The 26,405-nt window shown below is 36.4% G+C and overlaps 7 protein-coding genes across 12 annotated transcripts; 2 read left to right on the top strand and 5 right to left on the bottom strand.

Moving 5' to 3' along the window:
• Window positions 1–142: 142 nt before the first annotated feature.
• On the bottom strand, window positions 143–1,901 carry LOC18012662 (polygalacturonase). Its single transcript, XM_006395152.2, has 4 exons — window positions 1,762–1,901; window positions 1,355–1,657; window positions 752–1,270; window positions 143–612 (listed from the first exon to the last, which is right to left on the bottom strand). Exons 1-4 carry the CDS (start codon window positions 1,870–1,872, stop codon window positions 355–357), a joined length of 1,191 nt encoding a protein of 396 aa, XP_006395214.1. The 5' UTR covers window positions 1,873–1,901; the 3' UTR covers window positions 143–354.
• A 745-nt stretch (window positions 1,902–2,646) lies between these two features.
• On the bottom strand, window positions 2,647–5,123 carry LOC18012651 (scarecrow-like transcription factor PAT1). 5 transcript variants are annotated; one of them, XM_024151213.1, is made up of 4 exons: window positions 4,646–5,123; window positions 3,780–4,375; window positions 3,281–3,662; window positions 2,647–3,184 (listed from the first exon to the last, which is right to left on the bottom strand). In XM_024151213.1, the coding sequence occupies exons 2-4, from the start codon at window positions 4,336–4,338 to the stop codon at window positions 2,734–2,736; spliced, it is 1,392 nt and encodes a 463-aa protein (XP_024006981.1). In that variant the 5' UTR covers window positions 4,339–4,375; window positions 4,646–5,123; the 3' UTR covers window positions 2,647–2,733. The 5 variants fall into 5 exon arrangements, with proteins under 5 accessions (XP_024006981.1, XP_006395212.1, XP_006395213.1 ...); XM_006395150.2 differs by having other exon boundaries at window positions 3,281–4,375; window positions 4,646–4,749; window positions 4,866–5,122; XM_006395151.2 differs by having other exon boundaries at window positions 3,281–4,367; window positions 4,646–4,749; window positions 4,866–5,122.
• A 2,350-nt stretch (window positions 5,124–7,473) lies between these two features.
• On the bottom strand, window positions 7,474–10,180 carry LOC18012650 (protein OBERON 2). 2 transcript variants are annotated; one of them, XM_006395149.2, is made up of 3 exons: window positions 10,070–10,180; window positions 8,344–9,481; window positions 7,622–8,250 (listed from the first exon to the last, which is right to left on the bottom strand). In XM_006395149.2, exons 2-3 carry the CDS (start codon window positions 9,455–9,457, stop codon window positions 7,622–7,624), a joined length of 1,743 nt encoding a protein of 580 aa, XP_006395211.1. In that variant the 5' UTR covers window positions 9,458–9,481; window positions 10,070–10,180. The 2 variants fall into 2 exon arrangements, with proteins under 2 accessions (XP_024006988.1, XP_006395211.1); XM_024151220.1 differs by lacking the exon at window positions 10,070–10,180 and having other exon boundaries at window positions 7,474–8,250; window positions 8,344–9,457.
• A 1,918-nt stretch (window positions 10,181–12,098) lies between these two features.
• LOC18013082 (F-box protein SNE) lies at window positions 12,099–12,741 on the bottom strand. The gene has a single exon (XM_006395148.2). The coding sequence runs from the start codon at window positions 12,658–12,660 to the stop codon at window positions 12,190–12,192; it is 471 nt and encodes a 156-aa protein (XP_006395210.1). The 5' UTR covers window positions 12,661–12,741; the 3' UTR covers window positions 12,099–12,189.
• A 6,240-nt stretch (window positions 12,742–18,981) lies between these two features.
• LOC18013081 (nitrile-specifier protein 5) lies at window positions 18,982–20,392 on the bottom strand. Its single transcript, XM_006395147.2, has 2 exons — window positions 20,233–20,392; window positions 18,982–20,129 (listed from the first exon to the last, which is right to left on the bottom strand). The coding sequence occupies exons 1-2, from the start codon at window positions 20,263–20,265 to the stop codon at window positions 19,188–19,190; spliced, it is 975 nt and encodes a 324-aa protein (XP_006395209.1). The 5' UTR covers window positions 20,266–20,392; the 3' UTR covers window positions 18,982–19,187.
• Window positions 20,393–22,467: 2,075 nt separating this feature from the next.
• LOC18012661 lies at window positions 22,468–22,834 on the top strand. The gene has a single exon (XM_006395146.2). It carries the CDS (start codon window positions 22,529–22,531, stop codon window positions 22,832–22,834), a length of 306 nt encoding a protein of 101 aa, XP_006395208.1. The 5' UTR covers window positions 22,468–22,528.
• Window positions 22,835–23,643: 809 nt separating this feature from the next.
• Window positions 23,644–26,398, top strand: LOC18013206 (indole-3-glycerol phosphate synthase, chloroplastic). The gene is made up of 10 exons (XM_006395144.2): window positions 23,644–23,846; window positions 24,407–24,667; window positions 24,741–24,917; window positions 24,999–25,073; window positions 25,184–25,228; window positions 25,349–25,513; window positions 25,628–25,706; window positions 25,789–25,871; window positions 25,973–26,041; window positions 26,133–26,398. Exons 1-10 carry the CDS (start codon window positions 23,727–23,729, stop codon window positions 26,214–26,216), a joined length of 1,158 nt encoding a protein of 385 aa, XP_006395206.1. The 5' UTR covers window positions 23,644–23,726; the 3' UTR covers window positions 26,217–26,398.
• The last annotated feature ends 7 nt before the right edge of the window (window positions 26,399–26,405 follow it).

Genomic DNA, 26,405 nt, shown 5'->3' with positions numbered 1-26,405 from the left:
CTAACTCCTCGACTCGACCCCTATCTTGAAAGCAAAAAAGAAGTAATCGTAACTCAAACCCGTACCAGACCAACCATAGCTTCGTTCTTCTCATCTACTATATTCAATGCAGTAAGGAATTAATTAGTCACTCATTGTTCAATTAGATTATACTGTATTTGTTTCCAAGAACTATGCATTTCTTACAATATATAGCTAGCAAAAAATGCAAATTCTTTTTTAGGGCCAATACGGCCACCAAAAAATACATAGGTTACTTTACAAAGATATCAGCTGAAAGAATTATAACATACACTAGGGTGTACATTTAGATTATGTGTGATCGAGTTTGTATTATATACACTCGAGAAGCTTCTATTTCTGGCCTGGTAACTTCGGCACTGGGCTGCTACACGCTTTAGGAACCTGAGTTCCCTTCAGCTTCGGAGATACGTTGGAGCAACTGAACGTCGCTGGACCGTCTGCTCCGGTATACTTAATGTTAATGTCACCAATCTCCACGTTCTTACACGGATATCCTTTGCTGCACAAAAGCTTCACCGCGTCTTTGTTCCCTGACGTTCCTCTGATCTTCTTGAAGCTAATGTTCACCAGCTTGATAGTTGATGGTTTCTACAAAACAAAACAAAACGTCTCGGAATCATAACCAATACCAAAGTAGTTCCCATGAAGTACCGATCTTTTTTTTTTTTCAACAGCCTAAACACCTAAAGCGGTTTGGAGTACTGGTATATGTATATTTTTTACGCACCTGCTTGTTGCATTGGTTCCAAGGGCAGTACTCTTGGTCGATGAGGATAGGGTTGCTAACGTTCTTGAGGAGAATATTCTCGAAATGGATTTCCGAGGCAGTGGTGGCGCATTTCGCAGACGGCCATGTCTTGATCCTTACACCATTGTCAGTATTTTGGAGTGTGCAGTTCACGACCCTGATGCCAGTAACGTCTTCCTCGTGCCCGTACCTTCCAAGGCTTCCAACACTGATTCCATGTCCTGGACCGCATGTAACTCTTTCCACAAGAAGGTTTCTCATCCCGTCTCCAACAGAGATACAGTCATCTCCTGTGGAGATGAACGAGTTGATAATCTTGATACCATCACTCCTTCCCACGTGGATTCCATCGGTGTTTGGACTACCAGCAGGTGCCACGATCTTGATGTCTTCGAATGTCATGTTCTTTGCCCCTATCACGTTGATGTGGAAGTTCTTTGAATCTAACGAGGTTATGCCTCTTATCTTAGCGTCAGTCACGAAATCAAACCGTACGCTCTGCTCAACATTAATGACACAAAAACATCAAACACTATTCCAAATGGGGAGTTACTATATATAGATAGATAGAGAGATACGTACGATGGGGAGTTTCTTGCATTCGAATGTCTTGTGGCAATTATTAACCCTCCATGCTGCGTTGCCTTCACCGTCGAAGACACCACCTCCGTTCAACTTAAACCCATTAATCTTTTTGAAAGCGACCCAAAAGTCCTTTCCTTTAATGTTTCCGTCAGCTTTCACGGTGCCTTGAAGAGCAATCCTTATCGGAGCTTTGCATGGACCAACCATTTCTATTTCCCCAAGCTTGTATTCACCTTTTGGGATCATAACGGTGGCCTTCGTTGGGAACTGGCATGCCTCATTGAATGTTTTCAACAATGCCTGCATGCGTCGCAAAGAAACACAATAAGATCATATATATTAATGTCGAGATCAACGAGATGGGTTCTACACTTTTGCTTAAATATATAGATTAGAAAACTTACACTAGTGATATCAGACCCTGTAGGAGAAGTGATTTTGAATACTTTAGCATTTGCTGATAAGCCTAGCAAACAAAAAACAAATAATGTGGATATTCCAAAATGTACACCCATGTTTGGGATTTATTTTAGTAACTAGTGAGTACAGTTTTTTTTTTTTTTTTTTGGTATTCACTAGTTATTATTTATTTAATATTTTGATTTTTTTTTCTTATTTTTGTTTTGTTCCTTGGTTTGGCTGCCATTATATAGCCTCTAGGAGGAGAGAGAGATATGAACGTTCACTATCTTCTCCACCGTTCGTTTCAGCTTTTCTAGCCGATATTTTTGGAAAACATTGGATTTGTCTGACTTAAACACTAATTCCATTGTTTTCCAAAAAAAGGATTTCAATTTTAGAAAACCAAGGTCTTAAACTCTAAATATTGATTGTGGAATTTTGTGGAGTACCTCATGAGGTCTTTTCTTTTGCTTGGGTCATAAGGCAACTATAAAAATAGGTTGGAGAGACTGGATGGATCATGTCAACTGTGATGTTCCGTCTAATATTAAACCTGTGGTAATTTACTAATTTGCATATATTTGCTCAAAATTGTTCAGGTCATATTTGACTTTGGGTACACTTATAAAAAATAATCGTTTGTAATGTGCCCACAAAACGCTTTAACTAGTATTTAAAGACCAGTCCTGCTAGAAGAAGACTTCATAACCTATGGCGTTTACTATACAGAAAAGAAGTCAAGGACGATAATCTCTGTTTTTGATTCACTCGATTGAATTATACTTGTTAAGTTTAACTGAGAACTGCTTTGACTTAGACTTTTGGGCTATTGCTGCATCTCTGTTGGTCCTCTAGTAGACTAGTAGTAGATATAAAGATTCTTCTAATGTTTTGAAGATTTAAAATGAACGACTAAATTGCATACATGTAGAAAACACTTCTAATTGCGATTACAATATAGAATGTCTCCGTCTTCATTTCCAGGCACACGAGGCGACCAAATCTCGTTGCATCCAACCAAGAAACAAGGCTCCATCTCTTTCTTCCAGCCTATATTTGTCAGAATAGTTCGCAAGCAGACTTTTAATGGTGAGATTCACCAACGGGCTCAACGGGTAAGGTGTGAAACCTGCCATCTCAAACCGTGACCTCCATTTCCCTAGAAGCTCGTGCCTCTCCACCCGATCAGCTCCTTCACACGCAATAATGTTCACAACATCTCTTGCTAGACAATGCTGCTCCACATTAATCCTCTGTTTGTGATTCCTTGGGAGAGTCACATCAATAGACTCGAACATCGCAGCATAGTAATTCATTGTCTCCATGAACCTCGGTAAGAAAGCTGCCGTGTTTGTGTTTGATTCTTGCTCCACTAGAGTCACTACTTTAGGACACAAGCTCTTCACCATTCGCAGTAACCGGTCCCTGCCAAATATATATATATATACTCAGTTCAAGAAAAAAACACACAAGGATCATTTTATGTTTTTTAAAACAAATTTTGGAAACAAAAAACTATACCGGTGATTCTCGGTGCTAACGCTTTCGTCAGGCATATGATGAAGCACAAAGGCAAAGTTAACAGCTAAAGCTTCACCTGCTCGAACTCCGAGATCTTTAGGTTTAACCTCGGACACTGACACTGACACCGAGTTGAACTCAAACGGAACATTGAACTGTTTAGCAAGCTTGGCGAGTCTGTTTCCTACAATGCTTAAACCACCTCCACGAGCATACGCTGAAGTCATATCGTCAATACCAGTTATACGTATCCGAGGAGGCCCACCGGGCCTAGCTGCAAAAGCCTGGATAAGAGTGATCCATTGACTCCCTTGACCGATTTGGAAATCGACGATGTGAACTCTGTTTTCTTCCTTCATGGCTTCAGCAATGGCACCGTTTGCTGACATGTAACCGAACTTGAAGTAAGGACAGACCTCATAGAGAATGTGCATGTAGGAGAGAAGGTCGTTGCTTGGAGGTGCAGGGCACTTGTTAAGTGCTTTATATATGGAACTACCTGATGAAGCTAGTTGAGCCACGAGGCCTTCAAGTAAGTAAGCTCCTAACCTCTGAATAGGCTCACCAGAAACCGAGACCATTAGGCGTAGCTTCTCCATCATTGAATGTGCCATCATTAGATCGTTTTCAGACATAGCTCTCGCACATGAGACAAGATCAGCTCTTAGATCACGTCTCGAGAGTGCCTCTAGAGTTGATCTCCAGCTGTTATGACACGATGTGGAATCAAAGGAGTCCGTGCCATCAACGAATAGGTCCAAGGAGTCTGGTCCCATCATCACTGTCTCGAGCTCCTTTATCTTGTGTTTGAACTCATCATTCAAATCGTCCGTCACACAAGAGCCAGAGGTATCATCATATGCAGAGTTGTTGTTATGTTGTACAAAAACCGTAGCGGATGAAAGAGCATTGTAAGCAGGAGAATCGGGAGATGGCTCGCGCGTGCGATACCGTTTAGGAGAGTTTTGAAACGGTAAGTACATAAGCTTCTCAACAGAGTTAGGCTCAAAAGGAGGCAAATAGTAAGCCTCAATCTCTTGTCTAGGATGCTTGTACATTTCTTGTGATGATTCACACCTTAAATGATCTGCAAAACTATAAGAAAGAATCAGACAACTCATACATACTAGAGAAGCTCTAGCTCATGTCGACTTAATTGCTAAACATATGTAGTTTTGTAACTCAGATCCACCCGATCGTTCTATTTGCAAGAAAACCAATAAAGAAAGATACGTAATTTAACTGTATGCAAGTAATTTCAGAGTTATTGATTAGTGAAACCCTTAAGCAAACCAAATCTACTATTAGTTCTCCTGCAGCTACTCATAAAAACAGGGGATATTAACAGAGCAGTAAAATTCATACCTTTTTGGGTCTATGTGACTGGGTTAATTGAGCAATATACACTCCAGATAAAAGAATTTTCCGACAGGATCAAGAAGGAGAGAGAGAGAGAGAGGATTTACGATCTGATGTGTTCGAGGGGATCATGATAAAGTTTAAAAAAAAAAAAAAAACCGAGGAATTAGAGATCGAACAGAATTGTTCGAGTGAAGAAAAAAAATCCAATTTTGGAAGTACCCACCTGACTTTTCTGAGATGAAAAACCTTAAAAATAGAGTGAATCTTATCGAAGTACCATGTGAACCAGAGCAAGAGCAAGAAGAGAGAGAAAGCTGTCGGAGACAAGGCACATGGGAATGGCTCGAATGACTTTAAAACAGAGAGAAGTCACTCTTCTCTTCTTACTTATTATCTGAGAGAGAGAATATAGAATCTCAATTGCGCGTGTTATTTACGATTATACCACTTAAACATGTCTCCACCACCACCACAATTCATTTTATTTTAAACCCTCAATTATCGAAGATACATGTCCCCGATCCAGTATTTGTCTCAATCCGTTTTCAACTTTCACTATCTCGAATCTTTATTATAAGGAAAAGCTATGAAAAGATATATTTAGTTTTCATATAATAATAATATAGACGAAAAATAATAACAATTAGTTGGCTTTTCAATAAGCAGAACGGAAAAACCATAGAAAATCAAAGTCAAAGAATGTTGACCGGGTAGATAAAGACTACAATGTTGAATTCAATTGTTGTGATTCCATGCCACACGATTGTAAACACGACTAGGTTGATTTTGATCGGTTTCTTGCGTATGTAAGAAGTTTACAGTTTTCCAGGAAATTTTGTTTATGTTTCAGGTATTATTCCCTAATAACATCAGGAGAACACTTCAATGATCGAACCGAAACGTTCAATCAGAACCGTTTATCCATGGTCGGAAACATGTTGGTTCGTAAGATAATACAAACAAAAGAAAACTATAAAGTGGTCAAATATAAACTCCCCAATTTGAACTTTCAACATTATTAACTTCTGAGAATTTCTTAAAACAAATACTTGAGGCTGAATTCTTTGGTAGATAGTAGATAGCCATGAGCCAAAATTTACACACACACACAAGGCATTTTTAAAAAGAAATGGTGTTTTATCGCACGTGTTGAAAACCTAAAATAACATATGACAGTATTGGACTAAATATCATGATATTTTTCTAAAACAAAAAAAAATATACGTGAAATTATATGATATTTATTATAAAATGAGCGATAAATGAACCAACATATTTACAAAAGTATTATCTCTGGATTTTTCTGATAAAACACTTTCAAGTTATTAGTTCAATCATTCCAAATGTTTTTTAAGGGAAATTCAGTTAAAGGTGGAGATTCAATTTTCCTAAACACCAAGAAAAATTTCCAAAGAAATTTATAGAATATCAGCTTTCACTTTTACTCTCTTTTTGTTAAGCGAATGTTGTGTCATTGTGACCCCACAATACAACCCCCACCCTTTGCCGTTCTTTTTTTTTTCTTTTTGATTATACCCTCCCATTATAATATGGAGATATCACCATTTCTTTCTTTGTTAAATTGGAGATCAGTTTTGACAAAATATTTATATGGAACGTGTTTAAAATATATATACATGAAATCTGTATTTTTGTCGGTTTCTTAAATTCATACAAAGAGGGATCCATGTACCATGAATGTGAATGTGTATGTATGTGACCATGACTTGTGAACTAAAGAAAATCCAATGCTAACTCTGTTTTTATTCATCTCTTTCCTGGCTGAACTCCATCAGCCACTTCTTCAGGAAATTTCACCATCTCAAACTATATCTTTTTGGTGATGGAAATGCATAAATTTTCGGGATTCTCCTAACACACTGTTAATAGAATTAGTACCCTTTGCTTTTCAAAAAGAAAAAAAGAATTAGTACCCTCTAATTCACAAATTAGAAATAACTAAAAATATATGCACACAATTGGTTATCATTACATAATTGCCTTTATCCTTTTATTTTATTTCATAATTAATAATATACATTAATAATGGCTCTAACACATGATGCTAATATATATGTGGCGGTCAAAACATTCTTAAATCAGAGTTGCTGTTTTGTATATCGAATAACTGATTGAACTACAATCCATACTTGAATTATTTAAACTGTTTAAAAAGTTTAAGCTTCGTGGATAAAATGTTCAAAATGATGTTTTCTCCGTTTTGTTGTTACTTCTTTTTTTTTTTAAAAGAAACTCACTGCCTATTTTAACAAACATTGATCATCTTTATTGTCACACTTGCTCTTAACTAAAAGCCGAGAGAAAAAAAATCATCTCTATTGCCATTTATGTAAATGAAAGTGAAAGGTGTTCCCGGAGTTCAAAACCCAAGAAGGGAATCTGCAAACTTTTGGTTTCTATGTTTCATTACAAAGTATTAATGATGGTTCCTGACAACGATGACCGACCGACCATATGTGAACAAACAAATTCACAAATGTGAACAAGCTCTCGCAGACATTAATTTTCAAAGCCAAGATAGGATTTTATAGAACTAACTGCTGGAAGTGAAACAAATACATCACTCATTTACTGATTTATATCTTGAGTATAAAAAAATTTCGCTTGTTTGGATAGCTCAGTTATAATGTGTAGAGGGAATGAGCAAGGACTCTACAATCAACGTTTGCAAGTTGTTACGTAGACACACAATAAACAAGGACTAAAAGTTCTTCTTTTCAGGTTCTTTTACATAGCTCAATCTCGAAGCCAATGTAAGATTTGTAGAAAATGCACGATCAACTCTCTCTCTCTACATTTCACTAATCAACCAATAAAGAAAAACATATTCATATCAACGAAAAGACAACACACAAATTAGAAAATATCAGTAAACATAGTTAAAGGCTACAAACACTCGTTTTACAAAACAAAGTGATGAAGGATAATGAAAACTACATATTTATAAGGGAGGAAGCATCAAGGATTGGATCTGAAAGGATGGCGCTCGTTTGATTGAGGATCTACCTTAGGCGAGAGATTGTATCCTTGAAGCAGATCACGGATCTTTGAGTACATCAACACCTGCGACGGGTCTCCTCCACCACCACTGCTCTGTGATGCTGCCCTCGAATTTTCCTGCAGCTTAATCTTCTCAAACAGATACTGCTTCTCTGCCTCGGCCTCGCTCAGCCTCTGTTTCAGATAGTTACTTGCGTATTCCTCTTCAGATTTATCCATTTTCGCTAGCACAATCCTCTGCAGCCTCTCGGCCTCCCGCTTTGCTTCGTTGGCTTTAAGCTGGAACATGTCTGCCTCTGCTTGCTTCAGCCTCACGATTCTGTCTAGCTCGTCTATCTGAAGTTTCTTCTTCTGCCTCTCTGCTTTCAGTTCCGCTACTTCTTTGGCTTTGTCTTCGAGCTCTCTGTCGCAAGTCTCGAGAGCCATGCGTGCCTTCTTGAACATCCTCATCTTCTCCTCAGCCACTATTTCCATTTTCCTCAGAGTCTCCTGTACAACTTCAGCAATTCGGTTGCAAGCATCTTGAGGTGCTATCAAACGTCCACCTTCTCCATTTTCAAAGCTCTTCGCAGAGTCTAATTCAATCTCTTCAGTGGTAACGAAACAGAGTTAGACTAGACTAGACAGACAGAGTAGTGTCTATTTATAGATAAACAAATAAAATGTGTACACTTAATTACCTTGGAAAAACATTAGTATTAATTTGGCAGCAGTTGTTTCTGCCAAACCACCCTTAATCTTCTCATTAAGCTCCTCGCACTTCCAGAACAGTTTCCTACCTCGTGGATCTTCGCTTCCACGGAAAATCCTACTAACAAAGTCAAGTTCCTTCATCAAAGATTCCCTATCCCAGTTTGGTGCACAGTGTTGAAACACATCTTTAACCCAACCCAGCAGCTCAGACGTGCGGTTGCATGCCCTGCACTTGAACAACATTTCTGATGTGTTCTTAGCAGAGGATCCTGTGGTGATCTGTCCGTCCCGTATAGCACAATCTGTATGAGTCCAATGAGAACACAAGTCGCATCCAATCCAGCGGCAGGTATTGACAGAAAAATCGAACTTGTTACAGATCACACACATGCAGAGGTTGCAGAATCCTTTCCTGTTGGTGCACACTTCGCAGTAGCAATCATCAGCTGGTAGTTGGTTTTGGCAGGCTATGTTTCTGCATCTCTTGTATACGAAAATCTCAATGAGAGATGACTGAGACAGACTGATGTTTGGGTGCAGAAACGCCTGGATTCCCGTATTTATCGCTACAAGAACTTCAAGCTGCACCCGGTGGGCTCTGATAAGCGTTGTAGAGGTCAAATCAGATCTGCTCTGAACAAGCTTCTGCAAAAACATGAACTCATCAACACTCTGCGCTGCATTTCCTTCAAGGATAGATTTAAGCCCGTTCTTTAACTCCTCAAGAAACTCATCCGGTAACCTGTGCATTCTCTCTGCGACAATATCGACTCTTTCCCTAGCTATGTCCCGTACAGACACTTTATCCGCGTTAGACACATGATGCATCACGGTTTGTTCCTGAGAATCAGGCTCCATCTTTTGCTTCACCGTCTTCTTTGCCACAACAGGATCTCCGAGTGGCCATGTTTCTTGAGAACTCGCACTCTCAGCTGGAGACTCGCGCACAACATCAGAATTAGACCGTGGCTCCTGACCTTCATGTGACAAATGGGGATCTGAAGATACCAGTGAAAGCGCTGTTTCTAGGCCTCCACTTCGTAGTTGCTGACGCGGAGGTAGCATCTGGTGAGGATGGTTGGAACCAGATGATGTGCCCATTAATGATAAACAACCAGTTTAAGGCTGCATCAAAAGAAGAATCATTTCAAAATACTAACACAACAACGAAAGCAAAAGTAAAAAAAATTACAATTACAGTATGAATCTAAGACCTCAAAGTAATGTAATCAGACTCATCTCACTTTGCATTTTACCCATAAAGGAAAAAAACCCAAATTATTTGTCAAAATCCCTAGAAATCCCAGAATTTTTTTTGTTTTGTTTTCAATGTAGAAAGCAACACAGTGACTTCAGATTCAAAGAGGAGAACTTTCAAAGTAGAAAGCAAGTCAGGAAATGGTTCCGAGAACCTACCTATTTGATTCATATGACTAAACGAGTCACAAGTCAAACACGAAACGAAAAAATAAAAAAACAGAGAATCTTACAAATTCGTAGCAAAAGTAGATAAATTTCAACTAGATCAAGCTTAAATCAAACTAAACCCAACTCAATCATAACTGAAATTTTGACTCCTCTAGCACCGATTTTACAAACCAGCCCTCGAACTTCAACAACTCGATCATGAAAGTTTTATACTTTTACTCAAGGGAACAAGAATGAGATAGAGGGAGAAACAGATCCGGGATTAGCAGAAGGAGAAGGACTCACCGGAACGGAAGAGACGCCGGGAGCTATCGTCGAGGAACGAGCGGAACAAGGGAGAGAGTGAGCAAAGACAAAATGTGAGGCGAAGAATAAATTTCCTTTTTTTTTTGTTTTAAGGAAAAAAGTAAAGAAAGGGAATAATTTTGGGGCTTTGACGAAAACAGTTTATGTGAAGTGGTAACCCAACAAGCCGGTGACCTTTGACTTTTGACTTCACTTTCCTTAATTTTTTTCTTTTTTCTTACAACCCAAACGTTTTGAAGGTTAAATTCAAAATCTAACAAGGCGTATGTATTTTATTTCATACTATAAAGTCCCTTACATTTTTCCTGTATATAGTAATATTTGACCAGATAAACTCAGTAAATCTTTGATACAATGCATTGAAATTTTGCGTTGTTTATGAATTATGAGCTGTGTGTTGATATTTATATGCAGAAAAAGAAAAGATCAAGAGTTGTGTCGTGTTATGCAAATAAGTCAATGTCTTAAATGTTACAAGCATGTATGTCTTCTGCTGATAAGACCACCATAGCTTTATTAATTTAACAGAAGAATAAAAAAGAAAAAAGAAAAAAAAGAGCACCATTATTGAATTATATGGGCCAATGTAGATGTGGGAATGTCAATATCAAGGCAGGCTGTTATTTATGAATGGGCCTTTGGTATATTTTGATATGGATTAACAAAGACAACTCCTATACTTGAAAAAAAAAAAAATATTGAATGCCTTTGTTATTGTGGTCCATCACCTAGCTTGACGCTTTTAACGAATCTATAACTACAACAAAAGTACATACAAAGATATCCAATTCTTCCCATTCCTAGCTCATCTCATTACAATCTATACTTTTTATTTGAGACACTAATTTTCTTGCTTTAAAGCGTTGGACTCTAGTCTCTAGCATGCATATGTATGCATGTAAATATCTTCACTTTTTCTCACATTCAACATCATCATTAAACTCTAAATTGTTGGCCAATATACTCTTCAATTCGTTGTTTCATGTTTTTGTGGTACTCAATCTTATAGTACGTACGAGTTATACCCTAATTACATATCAGAATAGAACAAGGGAGAACCAAATAAATGGATCAACCAAACTGAACCGAAGTACAAAGAAAATCAAGATTAATTGGGTTAGATTTTGATCTTACAATTCTCTGACTTGAATAAACCGACATTCAATTTTTTTTGTTTTTAACATTCAAGAATATATGATGAAGATGATGGCATGACTGCATTTGGGCTGTTTGATCGTGAAATAATATCTACTAATGTCCTTTAGAATTTACATCACCTATTCAAATTTCAAGATTGATGCTAAATTAAAAAGTTTTGAGGGCAACCAAACAAAGTCTTTTATGTACACTTGAGAGCATGCAACTCCTATGCATGCCCGACCTTCTTTGAAACTCTCAAAACTCTAGTTTCAGGTCACAATGTATTAGAGAAAATTTGAAAATTCAAGCGATGCAATGGTGGTTTGGAAACTATAGAGATCATCTCATCAGATGAACAAGTGTTTATAAGACGGTATTCTAGCAAACCAAATTATGGTTGATAAAAATTGACATCTTACAAAAACTAAATCCAGTTTTTAGTATCTATATCTACATCAGAAGATTCCATCAAACGAAAATTAGTATAGTAATTTCATTTATTTGTGTTGATTAGAACATCATTTTTTTTTTCTTCCATTCTCAGTTCAACCAATGAGTAGAATTTCTCTAAATAATTTTTTTCTTTATTTCACATTAAACCAAGAAAGTGAAACTAATGATGTGGGAGATTACTCTCCTTTATTATATTTTTCACATTAAACCAAAAAGTGAAATTAATGAAGTAAGAGATTAGAAGCAACTGTAAGAAAGAAAGAAAAAAAAAAAAAAGTAGAAGAGACAAAACAGCTACGCGTTGGCAGTATCTAGGGAGAAAAGAAACCGGAGTGAAAAAAGAGAGAGGATCCCACGTTTATTAATAAAAAAATCCTGTAATCAAATTGATGAAATTGAAATTTCGTAACCGTAACAAATCGGAGTAAATAATAATATATGATAAAGAATACAATCTTGGAAACTAATAATTTATTAATGGCCGTTCCGGCAAAAAGGGCGAATCATCAGACGACGTTGACAGGTTTCCGAAGGAACATGAGCGAAGAAGGTGGCGCGTCTCCAAGCCACGCGCCAACGTAGAGGCGCTCGTAGTAGTGAACGCAGTAAAGGGAGAGCGAAAGCTGAAGCTGGTCTCGGCTCCAGAGGATCTTGGGGAGTCGTGCAAGAACGGGACGGATGCAGAGGAAGTAGAGACATCGGTAGCCACCGAGAGCCGACACAACGGAGCGAAGGGAAAGGGAAGGTCGTGGTGACACTTGTCGGAAACAGAGCTCTTCCCATATTGAGTCGTTGCGAGCCACGGCTGACCAGAGTCGGCACACGCAAGCGGCTGAGCAGAGAGAAGGACCGTCTAGTCGCCGGAGGATTTCTACGAGCACGTCGTGGTGGTCGTTGATGGAGAACTCGTGAACAAGTTTCACTCTTTGTCTCTTGTTGTTACTTTTCTCGACCATCCCAATTCGTTTCTCCGACATGGTAAAATTAGAGAGAGAAAGAGATTGTGTGTGTGTGAGAGATAGAGAGAGAGAGGTGTTTATGTTTCAGGGAGAGAAAATTTGTACAGCTGTTGAGATCACACGGGCGCATATAAATATATATATATATATATATATGTATGATACTGTGTGTGAGTGAGAAGCAGAGAGGGAGTGTGATGTCTATATTCAATCTGTAAAAGAATAAAAATTAATGTTGGTTGGGTGGTTCTTGTTTCTTTTAAAACCTTTGTCTATATATCATTACTTGTTGTCTTTTTGTTTTAAAAGCTATTGGTAGAACATATAACTATTTGCTTCTTTGCTTCACTAATCTTACATATGTTTGTATCCTAGTATGACCAATGGAATTATACCTAACACCGCGATACAAAACTATATGTATATATCATCCAAATATCGTTTGAACAGAATTGGACAGTAATACGTGTATAGTAATTGACATATATGGTAAGAGTGAAACCAGTATAAGAAAATATAAGTAGTTTCAAAATGATATTTGAAGTTTTTTCTTAATGTAGACCAACTAGTGCTCGATTTTGATCGCTCTAAAATCAACTAATTGAGAAATCACTTGGAAATATGCAAGACTTATTTGTGTTATTGTGTATATATATCTATTATATAATTGGTTATTATATTAGTGAATGGTGATAGTTGATTGTCTTAGTGAGCTAGAAGGAGGCCTGAAACTTCAAACCTAATCAATATGTATTGGTAATTAATCTTGTGGTTTATTACTATGTAAAATTAACTATATTATTGTGAATATCATACTATTACTAAATGTGACTACGTGTGGAAATAAAACCAACTTATGGTTAAATGGATATTGGTGTGTACTATTGGGTAACGTAGAAAGCTAAAAGATTTGGAACTAGGAGTAATTTATTTGTTTCCTATACGCTTAAAATGGATGGTGCGTGACTCCTTCTGAACAGTAGCGTTAGTCAAACCTCTCTCGCTGACTATTTTTGAACAAACAAAATTACACACCAACAAAAAAATAGTTAGGATACTATTAGATCATAGAGTACCCACGTATAATTAAGTACGTCACCTCATATTCAGTTCATGAGTGGACGAGAATGTCCTCAAAATTTTCCTTTAAAATAACACGTCTTATTTACTAGCTAACATATTTTCTTTTCTCCTAGAGGATATAGAGTATTAGCCAGACAAAATGTCACTCAAATTCCATTTTTAAAGGAAAATAAAATCTTGTTGAAAAAAATAATAAATTCACAACAAAACCCAAACAATTATAAACTAAAATAAAAACTAAAATCCAAAAACTAAAAACTCATGAAAAAAACTATTGCCATTCAAGCCAAGAAGTTTTATTTTTGACATTTTACTGAATCGATTTTTGATCCTACATTTTGCATGAAAACTGCATTCCACTACATGATCACTCACAATTGAATATTTGAAACAAATAACAATAATGTATACGAACATTAAATTATGGTGTTTGTCTATGAGATTATATCCCATAGGGTGCTAGTCTGTTTTAGAGCTTACATCTCACAGGCCACAGCAAAGGCTTCGCACCATTTACATCTTTATTTCTGTTTCTGATACATTTCACACATCAAAAAATTGATAAATAAGCTTATATCAATACATCAAACAATTTTCTCCTTTAGATCAATATACCAATTTAATAGAGATAAAGTTGGACTTTATTTAATATTTTGTTATGAGAATATATAAAAAAAAATTCATAAAACAAAAAATATAAAATCCCATGTAACAACTTTTATCAAACGGAGGAAGTAGTTTCTAACAAATACTGAATACATCGATATTTATAAATGGATTATGGAAATCGAAATTTAAGTAAATTATTGGGAGTGTAATAAACGGATATTTATAGATAAAGATATATCTATTGTATGCATGTGAACATCTATATAGAGAAAGGAGTCGTGACTTGTGAATGGGAATCGAGGTTAAGTGAGGAAGTATCCAAGGGAAAGAATCCACGAGAGAGAACTGCAAATCCGATGCTCTTTCCAATTTCGTTTATAAAAAAGAAAAATTATGTCTCCTTTTCTATACCTATATATCTAAAACTTGTATATACACAAAGACACGCATGTACACAACTTCCCCATTTTTTTTTAATCTTCTATTTTAATCAAAAAGCTAAACATTTACATTACATATGTGTATATATACATATGCGTGTCTTAGTGTATATATTTACTACGGTTTCTTTCTCGAGGTAAAAGAGACATTGTTGTTCGTTCTTCTTGTTTTTTAATACTTTTATTTTTACTTTTGAGTTCTTCCATATGTCTTCTTCTTTCTTCTTCTTTAAAAAAAAAATAATAATAATGATTTACATTATCGTCTTTCTTCTTCTTTTTTTTTTAAATAATAATGATTTACATTATCGTCTTTCTTGTTTCAGGACCGTTGTGAAATTATCTACATGTACATGGTATATTTATGCAAGTATATGTGTACACGCGTATGTAAAAGTTAACATATTTTTGAAAATATTTTGTTTTTTGGTCATACTATAAAGGGAGGTGTAGTGCAGTGCAGTGCAGTTGACATTTTTACGTCTTTTATTTTAGAGAATAATTATATTTTACTATGGCAGTCGGAGTAATTTTCCATTAGTTAAAAATCTTTTGGTTGGTTTGATTCGTTTTTTTTGGGGGGGTTAAAGTTGTGTTTTTAGTTTTTGCCCATTATATACACTAACCACATTCGTTATGTCCAAAATCTTAATTTCCGCAAATTTCTAGAATATATTGATGAACCGCCATACTCTGTCTCAATAAAAAAAATGAAACGCATATATTTGTATCATTTTCAACGAACAATAGCCGTAAACTACCATCCAAATGCAAAGACAGAAGAAGAAAAGACTGCCACCCAAACAGAAATAAACAGAATGACGACATGAAAAATAAGCAAAAAAAAAGAGGTAATTGTTTGTGAAGCAAAAAAAAAAAAAACAAATCTAGAATAAGGATCTATCAAACATTTGGTCAATAAGCAACTATTTAGTAGTTGTCTTTTTGGCATTGGAATTTCGCCAAAAATAGAAAATCCAAAATTCGTTTTGATACTCAGCTGTCCTAACCTCCACATATGTTACAATGTGAAAATATACGCATAAAAGACATGTAAAATGGATTCATTGTAACAAATTATCGAAGAAGATAAATATCAAATGTTGACAATGAAATGAAATGAAAGAGAGGAAATGTTATTTGTCCGGTCGCTGTAATCCTCTAAGTAAGGAGCTTTGTTTGTTAAGCACATTTGGTCTGTCGACAATCTATTCTATGTATAATTGATTTTCTCATTACAAACTCTTGTTTCGTAATGATGAGAATGTTGAATCCATGACATAACAAGAAGCAGAATTATGAAATATCAACATATCAAATAATTGAGACCTTTGATACTCTTTCATTTAACTTCTTTCAAATATTTACTTACTCTTTCGACGACTAGCGTTTGTACTTTGTAAAATACGTGACATGTGCGGCATCGAATTGGTCAACCTTATATAATTATCGTATTGACTCAGATTTATTAATAAATTTTTCCCTGGACAAAGGGGAAATACAATACAAATTTTATTTAATTTGAGAAATAACACTAACGTCTCTCTCCTCGTTTTGCAAGATTGATTCGTTTGAGATAAAAGTCGGGATCCAGACAAAACTTGTAAAATTACTAAACAACAATCTTCATGTTAGCAACAAACAAAAAAAATGTTGGTTTTGACGGGGGTTATGAACAGAAAACACCCGAGATTACGAAAAAACTATAGAAGACATTGTAGGTATTTGTAAACCTCATAAGTCATCCCCATCCTACGAATATATATGGAAGCCGCTTAGACTTTGTAAAGAAGTTAACAAAATACTAATTAAATTGAGAAAACTTAAAATTCCACTTTTCATAAAAGATTCTAATTTCTTGTATGAAAATACTTGAACAAGATTTCTTACAATTTTCACTTTAACATCTACTATCAACAACCGGTTATAGATACAGTATATTAACTTACGATCACATTAAAATTTAGAAGGAACAAAAAAGAAGCATATAATTGACCCCAAAAAAAAAGCAACAGTTGACACACGAAAAAGAGCAAATAAAGAATACTATGCCAATTTAAGGAACTGGTATCCAATGTATAATTAGTTCCAAATCAGCTAGCTGGACTTTCTGATATAAATTTTCAATATTGAAATATAATAAGAATACACTGAGATCGAGAGGTAAAGCGCAGAACTCAAGGCAAACAATTTGTCAACCCTAACGCTAAAACAAGAAGTAAATAAAAAAAAGGAGCGAAGAAAAGAAGAAAGGCACATAGGCCCTCCATCAAATCTCTGATAACGTTATAGACTTGAAAGTACTCATGTGTACATTAGTAACTGAATACAATATTATCTAAAAGATAATAAAGAAGGATTTGATAATGATTAAAGGAGTAATGAAGCTTAAGGAGGGATAATGAGATAAAAGCTTAAGTACAATGATAAAGAAAACAAAGAAGAAAAATGGTGAACACAAACATCCCCTCCGATAAACAAACAAACAATCACATTCACTGCCACATTTGTCCAAATCCCATCTCACCTTCACATATACTTACACATACCCCATATATATCCAGGCTTTTTTCAATCATGCTTATTATAATTTGTACTGTATTCTTTATGTTTCAATATAAATGAGATATTAATTTGTCCCTCGCGTATAAACTGACGTCAATTGTTGAATTAACATGGCTAAAACTACAGTGTAGTTGAAAACCAAACATTTAAGATTATTGTTGGTCACTCATAATATAAAAGCCCACGAACTATATATATACACCCTTGTCATCTTTTCCATTTTTACTCAAGAGACCGGCTCAGTACTGAAAAATGACCATATGGGTTCAGAATTGACTTAAGTAAACGATTAAGTTAAATAGAGATGAGCATATATCAGAGACAACAATTATAAAAGCATCTCCACAAGATAATAAGGCTCTAAACAGTAAGTTTGTTGTTCTTAATTGCAGGGATTAAGTGACATATTTTGAATTATGGCATGAACAACATTTTCTACTATGTAATGCATTTTTGTGGAGACTTTGCTTTACATAGCATAAGAAGAACACAACTAATATGATGTAACAGTTTTTGTTCTAGAAAACGAAGTATGGTACTATAGGGCAACCCTTGAGCATAAGAGATATCAAGACGGGTGGCATCAAAGGTCAAATTAGCCATCAGGTCTTCGGTTGGTGTATCATTCAAAGTTTTTCGGTCCTTACTTTTTTTTCGTTGTAGAAATAACTTTCTTATGAAGCAGCTATATCCCATCTGTATTTGTTCTTTCCATGAAACCAAAATCTTAGATCAGATACATGTCGAAGTCTACAAAGACATTATTACAATACATCTTTAACAGACAAATGCGTATGGTCAACAAACTTCAAAACGTCTATGAGCATGTCTCGATGTATGCTTCGTTTTATAGTGTCTCTAGTAATGATTATCTTTGATACTAGATTTAAGCATTTAGAAGTAGCTGTAATGTTATATTTAGGTTTTTTATTCTTGGCAATTATGTTAACAATTCTTATGAGCAACACTACCAAATAACTATATAGAAGCCCAAATAACAATTCGGCAGACATTTTTTTCCAAGGTTGAGGCGATCGTAGCTTAACATGAATTGCACTTGCGATGTTATGATGAGGGGCACAACTTGAATCTTGTGTAAATCGCAATAACTGGAAACTAAATTCAGTAGACATCAAAACAAATATGTGTTAGAGCTAAGGATTTTCCGTGCAAAAAATCAGGAAATTGTTTTCGTATCGGCAAAGGAAAACTGTTTCTAAAATATGTGGCTAGTGTGTGGCTATTCCGTTGCTATTTAGCAAGGGATAGTAGCCGTGGCCCGTGGCCAGTCCATCTTCCTTGTTCGGGCTTTCCACGGAATGTCTTTGGTTATGGTACGATTTGAAAATATACAAGTTCGTAGCTAAGAGTAAAATATTTTATCGTGTCTATCTTCTTGGCTATTTCATCAGGAATAGCTACTGTTTGTTCTTAATTTGAAGCCACTAACCACTTGTAGATGTCGTGGCTATATGTAGTCATCTAGCCTTAGATTTTCGTTGCCGTAATGGCTAATAGAGACGTCCGTGATCACTCCGTGACCAATTATAAAACCGAAAGTTCTAGGCAAATTTTTCATAGTCAGCTCGTAGGTATGAACTTCGAGAATAGTATGTGAGCTAAGCATTGCTACTATCGCCCACTTTAGTTTTCAACAAGATCTTTATTAAATTACCAAAACAACCAAACTTGATAAAATATTTGGAATAGGTAGCAAATTCTCACCACACACCTCCTTAACCAGAGACACTTAGCAACTACATATCATCACCACATACCTCCTTAACACACACTGGCACACTAAGCAGTTTACAAACGAAAAGACACCAAGTAACTTATTGATTGAAATTAAGACGAGAAACTCCAAAACACCAAATCATCAAGCCGCTCGTTGGTCGGAGAATTCCCACCGTGAACAAGCAAGCCTTCCTCACCATTCTTGACCACGGCCGCAAACGCACACCACCCGCGTGGGCTCGGCTTCTTCTCCTCCTCAGTCCCATCCACAATCTTCTCCCAAACCAATGTCTCTGTATCAAACTTGTAAAGATCTCCAGATAACTTCCCAGCTCCCATATGCATCAGCTCATGCGGCTCTTCCTCCCCACCATATATCACAACATATTTCCCGGAAGAAACCGCCGGAAACACGCTTCTCGCCGGAGGTACATCCCCGGTCGTCTCCACGGCGGTCCATTCCCCACTAGCCAAATCAAAGCAATGGATATCACCCAATTCGTTGCCGTCAAATCCAAACAAAACCCAAACTTTCCCTTGCACAACCACAAGCCCAGGTGCTCCTCTCCCTTTACACGCTTCACCAGCCGCCGGATACTCAACCCATTTCCGATCAACCACATCGTAAGCGTGTAGCGTGTTCACGCGGCCTTTGGCAGTAACCCCACCAAAGACGTAAACTTTCCGATCATCACCGGCCATGGAGTGGTAGCTACGACCGGGAAGACCTTCCTCAACGGGAGATAGCAATTCCCATTTGTTCGTGAGAGTCTCGTAGGAATAGAGGCCGTTGTATCTCCGAGAGTCGTCGCGGCCACCGTAGACGTAGATCGTGGATCCGATTGGGACCATTGAGACTCCGAAACAGGGGAAAGGAGCGTCTCCTGTTGCTGGGGCAATGGACCATTCTTGGGTTTCGAGATCGAAAACGTACAGATCGTTGTCGATTGGGATCGTCGGCTTTAGCTCACCGCCAAAGCAATAGACTTTGTTCCCCACGACGGCGAGTGCGTGTGAGCTTCTCGGTCCAGGACCTGCTCCTTTTTGCGACACCTGATCAACAAAATCAAAATTGAAAATTTCATTGGCCCTTCCGATTAGACAAATCGCATTTTGAGGATTAAGAAGCAAATTGATAAAAAGGGAGAATTTTTACCTTAACCCATTTGTTCTCAGCCACAGGACTCATACTGGCAATTTCGTTAAACGCAAAGAAAAGATTTCAGGGAATAAAGTTTTTCTTTTTTTGTTGATTAAAGGTAAAAGAATTGTGAGTGTCTATTGTTGTTGGTGTTGCGTGTACTTATAGGCAAATGTGGTATCACAATCACCACAAGTTAAGAGTTAAAATTCAAAGTAAATTAAGATTTCTTAAGACACATTCCATTGATGCCAATAAAACATGGAGATACGTTACCATCTATAATACTATTACTTTTTGTTTATTGTAACAGTTTCGAGAATCATTTTGAGGAAAAAAATCTGATTACGCAAGTGCCATACTGCAATGCATTCTTATTGGTTAAGGGAATACAGCAATGCATGCTAATTTGTTTCTTATTAACTAAGGAAATATTTGATTTCTAAATTTAGCAAAATTTATTTCCTATCATAGCTGTCATAATTATCATAGACATATATTTGCCATATATTCTGAGCCAAAAAGAAACAAAAAGTCAAATATCGTAGACATAGTTGTTTTTGAAATAAAAAAATAGAAATAATCATAGTTTTTTTTTTCCTTTTCAGGTGAATTAATTTCCACATAATACTTTCACAGCTAAAAATTAATTTAAATAGATGAATAGAAAAGGAAAATTAAGTATAGTAGTCATAGTTTTGGATAAGAACCAACGAAGATTTGACAGCAATTTTTGAAGAGAAAGAAAGTCAAACTTTTTTTCCTATAATAAAGTCTTGCACATTCATGTTTTGTAATTGCTTCTTCGCAAATTCTTATAAGAGGTATAAATTATTAATATGCATATTGAGTATTTGATAATAAGATGATATGATATCTTTACGGTGACTCACGAGTCACGTGGCGTGCCTTATCTTCATGGCTCCACTTCGAAATCAGAGGTGAGGGTCACATGCGACTTTTTTCCTTTCGAAAACAAACAGAGAGAGAGCAAAAGCTTTAAGGTACAAGATTAAAAAAGAGAGGAAAAGGAGAGATGTCTCATGAGATGAACGTGGACAATGTTAACAGGAATCTGGTCAACAATCTTGGCAACATGCTACATTCGGGACAGATTTTGCAGTTTCGCACTTTTAGCGTTTTCTTATAAGCCATAATCTTGAACATCTAACTCTCGATTCCCTATAAGGATTCTCTCGTCTCTTATTCATGACATCGATTAATTATTGTTTCTTTAATGCTTAAATAATATATGACCTCTAACTTGGGAGGATCTAAGAATTCTAAAGCTTCGAATATTCACCGTGGAATGGACAATGCATATCAAACGGATTGAATGATACAAATGATGAAATGAATATTTGCAGTTACTGCTGAGTGCTGAACAAACATTACAAAATATGAAAATAGTGTTTCAATTATAGATAATCATAATAATAGATAGTGTGGAATAACATTTAAATTGTAAAAATCGCAACAACATCCTTCCTCTCCCCTAATTAATAAAAATCATAAACAATCTGTATATTAGAGTTTGTCTTTATTTTTTGAATAACGGCATCATCCCATAACGTTCTCATTTCCATCAATCCTCTATTTGATGCTGATTTAGTGCTTAATTTGAACAATGTTGCTTTTGATCTCAATTTATTTAAATCTAAATCTATAAAGTACCAAAAAGTTTGGAAATGAAAACCTCTTTTAAGTTTTTTCGTTGGTTATCAACAAGAGAACAAAAAGAATACTACATTGTTTTCTCTTGATTGTAAGAATAATAACTTAGGATATTTGAAAGTCTTGGATCATAATTGTCGTGACGTGGTCACAGCGATTCCTTGAGAAAATTGTCAATGTACAATTATTGGAATAACAAATAAATTAAAATACGACAAGTAAGACCATTTATCCCCAACACTATTTTCTACGATAAGTAAGACATTTATTCGCAACATCTTCTAATTATAATTATAAAAATTATAGTTAGAAGAGAACAATTTTGAAATAGTTTTGTTTTTTTATTTATAAAATCAAAACTTCGTAAAAAAGAAAAGTAGAACTGGTAATAAATTATCAAAAAGGAAATATATAAATAAATAATAGGAAGTTAGGTACCACTAAACAACCTATCAACCTTTTATTTGGGGTCATCCCAAGAGTGCCTACCTTAGTTCACAATATGCAACTTAACAATTTTCACATATCTTTCATCTTATATAAATCCAATCACTGACTATATACGTACGTACTACTATTAATACTCACATCAGAGATATAACTGATCAATAACTCATTCCAAATTTTTCTGATCAAAATGTGGATCAACAAGTTCTTTTTCATTCTTCCAGTAATTGTATGCATCGCTGTGTTAGGTACAGCTCAAACGTTGCCTTCACAACCTATCCCTGAACAGGACGAAGCAGATTGTTTGTCATCGCTGGAAGCTATTCCCGACTGTGTCCCTGAGATTTTCCGATCCATCATAAATGGACAAATCGGGAATGTTGGTCCCTCTTGCTGCCATGCCTTTTTGCGTATTGATGAGGAATGTGCCACTCAAATGTTCATTTTCGCTCCTTTTTTCCCTCCGACTCTAAGGGATCACTGTTCCCAAGATTAATTGTGCCATATTCCTTTTGGAGTCTTTGCCAAGAAGTTTATTACTCTACATGTTTTAGGTTATAAATGTATGTGCTAATAATAACAGCGTTATGTTTCTGCTTTGATTAAGAACTCTCTCGCTATAGAAATCACTAATATAAGTTGTAATTTATATGTAAACACTCTGACTATCTTTATTCATATTACCATTTAGAAACGTCTTGCGGTATACAGTTGTTTGACCAAAAACTAAGATCTAGAAGATAAGCATAAACTCTTCCTAAACAAAGATCTAAAGGATATACACATAACACATGGCTAATGTTAGTAATACACTCATGAACAAGTCTTGCTCGATGAAAATTATGTCTCTGTTGTTCCCCTTTATACATAACTAGTAAAAAATATCGAAAAAAAGTATACGAGATTTTTTTTCGCACAAATGCTTCCCAACAATATATTTCAAGTGGGTCAGACAAATGATCGAAAATGTTGGGTCTTGAACTTTTTAACGAGTAACAAATTATAACCGCAAAAGTGAACATGCTTTATGAATAAGACAGATTATGAATACAGAATCTTGATTTAAATAGATGAGTATCATAATGGTTTTAGTTGGGGAGCTCTCAGTGCCCTTTTTTTTTAACATAACAGAAGTCCGTTCCAACGAACTTTAATGGGCCAATTTCAGGCTTCTACTGAATCGGTCTCGACTTTTGACCCAACACGAGGCCCAAAACCAACAATTATGTTTCTCGTCAAATATCTTATGGTTATTATCGTCATTTCATTGAAGTGGGGCCCAGACTTGTCTTTGCAAGTGATTATCCGCCGCACAGAAGTCTCTCTCCTCCACTCTCTGCTCCACGTATAAGCATTTTCCGGCGAGAGCAGCCAAGGAATCTCAGAAAATGGAAGGACTTCTTTCCCTCCAGCCTTTCCCTTCCTCCGCAGTTCAACGGGGGCTCTCTACGTTTAACCTCCATAGACTCGCCAGATCCTCCTCTTGTGTTCCTCTTCGTGCTCAACAGGTTTCCTTTTTCTTCCAATTCCACTTTTCTTGTTTCTTTATTCTTCTATCTTTGCATTGGAATCATTTAAGGAATGAGCATTGATATTTCAATCCTTGATTTTGTCTCATCTCAATCAGTGTAATTTCTCATATTATAATCCCTGTATTTTGCTCTGTTCATGATCTTGTAATTTGTAATCATCCTCTCCTTGTATATATATGTGTTCAGCACAGATATGAAATACATCATTCATTAATACATCATTCATATCATTCTTATTCTATAGCTGCGATTTGCAAAATTTCAGTGCGAATTCGCTGATTTCGAAAATTCTTGAAACCTTAAGCTGAGTCTATATTCGAGTTGGTTTCAATCAATAGCTTTCAGCTTCAGGAGTGTTTCCGAGTTCGGATAAAACAACTCAGAATCGATGGTAGGTTCTAGTCTCTCCTTGAAGCGTTTTTGTTGCTTGTTGAACCTTGAAGACTTAGTGCACTTGAGTATCTGTGTGATGTTTGAACAAACTAATGTAATTATGCTGTGAAGTGTGAACTAAGCAGCTTTTGTGTTTTGGCTAGTCTGGAATCCCGGAAGGTTCTGATAGTGCTTCTTCGGCGTTGGAGGGTAGAGTGAGTGATCTCAAGATCACTGAGCAAGAAGTAAACATGTACCAGAATGAAGTAGTTGAGAGTCAAGGTATAAGGATAAGGAGAAGACCACCCACTGGACCTCCATTGCATTACGTGGGACCTTTTGAGTTCCGGCTCCAGAACGAGGGGAACACGCCTCGCAACATCTTGGAAGAGATCGTATGGCACAAGGATAAAGAAGTTGCTCAGGTAATTTCTTTCTTTCTTTCATCTCCATTTTTGCATTGAGTTGCTCTGATTCAAAAGTTGGCCACATTTACAGATGAAGGAGAGAAAGCCTCTCTATACCCTGAAGAAGGCTCTCGAAAATGTTTCTCCTCCTAGAGACTTCATTGGTGCTCTCAGATCTGCTCATCAAAGAACTGGTCTACCTGGTTTAATAGCTGAGGTAAAGAAAGCTTCTCCAAGCAGAGGAATCCTGAGAGAGGATTTTGACCCTGTAAGAATTCACACCTTTTTCTCCCATTCTGTCACGTGAATAAGTTTCAGAATTGAAAGAATTACTTTTGAAAAATCTTAGGTTGCAATCGCGCAAGCTTATGAGAAGGGCGGAGCAGCATGTCTTAGTGTTTTGACAGATGAGAAATACTTCAAGGTAATACCGTGAAGAAGATGTTCTTTGCGACCAACTAAATATTTGTATATTTTGTTTACCATTCCTTCAAGTACGTAGTAGCTTAGTGTTCTTTGCCATGATTCATATAGGGAAGCTTTGAGAACCTGCAAGCTATAAGAGACGCTGGTGTTAAGGTTATTGCTTTGTCTTTTTTCTTTTTTCTTTTTCCGGTTTCTCTGTATATTTCTGTTCGGATACTTTGTCATACGATTGTGACATGCAGAGTTCTGATGTCTTGTCATAAAACTATGCAGTGCCCTTTGCTATGCAAAGAGTTCATCGTAGAGGCATGGCAGATATACTATGGTAGAAGCAAGGGCGCAGACGCAATTTTGTTGATCGCTTCCGTGTTACCTGACCTTGACATAAAATACATGATTAAGATTTGCAAAATACTTGGGATGGCTACACTTGTGGAGGTTTGTATGTGTTTACTCAGGGAACTCCATTCATAAATGCCTCAACTAATGCTTCTGCCTCTTCTTAATCCAATCAATGTTTCTCTGATTCACCTGGTTACTACTTGTCACTAGGTTCACGATGAAAGGGAGATGGATCGTGTTCTTGCAATCGAAGGAGTTGAGCTAATTGGAATCAATAACCGTAACCTTGGTAAAATCTTGAACTAGACATATCTCCTTTAAAGCTAGGGGTACAAGCCTTCTTGATCCGTTTTATCACCCTGTCTTTGCAGAAACATTTGAGGTAGATATTGGCATCACAAAGAAGCTACTCGAAGGAGAGCGTGGCGAACTGATCCGTCAAAAAGACATCCTCGTAAGCAGTATTCACATCCCATGTTTCTCTTCCCCTTACAATCTTACACACACCCTCACTTACAGTTTTCTTTTTATCCTCAACTTGTCTTTACACGGTAGGTGGTTGGAGAATCTGGGTTATTCACTCCTGAAGACATCGCATTTGTACAAGAAGCCGGCGTCAAAGCAGTAAGCTTTCACAAACTTTATAATTCAAGATGCATTGCTCAAAGTGCTAATGGTTCACCTTGTGATTTTTTTTTTCTTTTTTCTGTTGCAGGTTTTAGTAGGTGAATCTCTGGTTAAACAAAGCGATCCTGGGAAGGGAATCAGCGCACTTTTTGGAAGAGACGTCTCAGAGTGAGTTTCGAGTATATAAAGTATAAACTTTTTGTATAGAGAAAAGCTTCATTGTTTCTCCATCTAAGTCTCCTTCTTTCTTTAAGTGCCACTTAAATGTGCAGACATGTTCCTTCACAGAAATGTCCAACTATTTTTGCTTGGCATACATATAAATTAATGCAATTAATTTTACCTAACAATTGTCAAAGCA

The sequence above is a fragment of the Eutrema salsugineum genome, unplaced genomic scaffold (assembly GCF_000478725.1).
Source record: "Eutrema salsugineum unplaced genomic scaffold, Eutsalg1_0 scaffold_6, whole genome shotgun sequence".
Taxonomy (NCBI): domain Eukaryota; kingdom Viridiplantae; phylum Streptophyta; class Magnoliopsida; order Brassicales; family Brassicaceae; genus Eutrema; species Eutrema salsugineum.
Note: the sequence above shows the minus strand (reverse complement) of the source record. Positions and strands in the feature narration are given on the sequence as shown.

Bases quoted from the DNA above. Each gene is read 5' to 3' on its own strand.
- LOC18012662 (XM_006395152.2), bottom strand. From the start codon at position 1,872: ATGGGTGTACATTTTGGAATATCCACATTATTTGTTTTTTGTTTGCTA. The intron at 1,658-1,761 runs GTAAGTTTTCTA...CGACGCATGCAG, and splicing joins CAGGGTCTGATATCACTAGT to GCATTGTTGAAAACATTCAA. The intron at 613-751 runs GTGCGTAAAAAA...TTTGTTTTGTAG, and splicing joins GGAACCAATGCAACAAGCAG to AAACCATCAACTATCAAGCT.
- LOC18012651 (XM_024151211.1), bottom strand. From the start codon at position 4,338: ATGTACAAGCATCCTAGACAAGAGATTGAGGCTTACTATTTGCCTCCT. The intron at 3,185-3,280 runs GTATAGTTTTTT...TATATTTGGCAG, and splicing joins GTTAGCACCGAGAATCACCG to GGACCGGTTACTGCGAATGG.
- LOC18012650 (XM_006395149.2), bottom strand. From the start codon at position 9,457: ATGGGCACATCATCTGGTTCCAACCATCCTCACCAGATGCTACCTCCG. The intron at 8,251-8,343 runs GTAATTAAGTGT...TTACCACTGAAG, and splicing joins AATACTAATGTTTTTCCAAG to AGATTGAATTAGACTCTGCG.
- LOC18013082 (XM_006395148.2), bottom strand. From the start codon at position 12,660: ATGTCGGAGAAACGAATTGGGATGGTCGAGAAAAGTAACAACAAGAGA.
- LOC18013081 (XM_006395147.2), bottom strand. From the start codon at position 20,265: ATGAGTCCTGTGGCTGAGAACAAATGGGTTAAG. The intron at 20,130-20,232 runs GTAAAAATTCTC...TTTGTTGATCAG, and splicing joins CTGAGAACAAATGGGTTAAG to GTGTCGCAAAAAGGAGCAGG.
- LOC18012661 (XM_006395146.2), top strand. From the start codon at position 22,529: ATGTGGATCAACAAGTTCTTTTTCATTCTTCCAGTAATTGTATGCATC.
- LOC18013206 (XM_006395144.2), top strand. From the start codon at position 23,727: ATGGAAGGACTTCTTTCCCTCCAGCCTTTCCCTTCCTCCGCAGTTCAA. The intron at 25,074-25,183 runs GTAATACCGTGA...TGATTCATATAG, and splicing joins CAGATGAGAAATACTTCAAG to GGAAGCTTTGAGAACCTGCA. The intron at 25,872-25,972 runs GTAAGCAGTATT...TTTACACGGTAG, and splicing joins TCCGTCAAAAAGACATCCTC to GTGGTTGGAGAATCTGGGTT.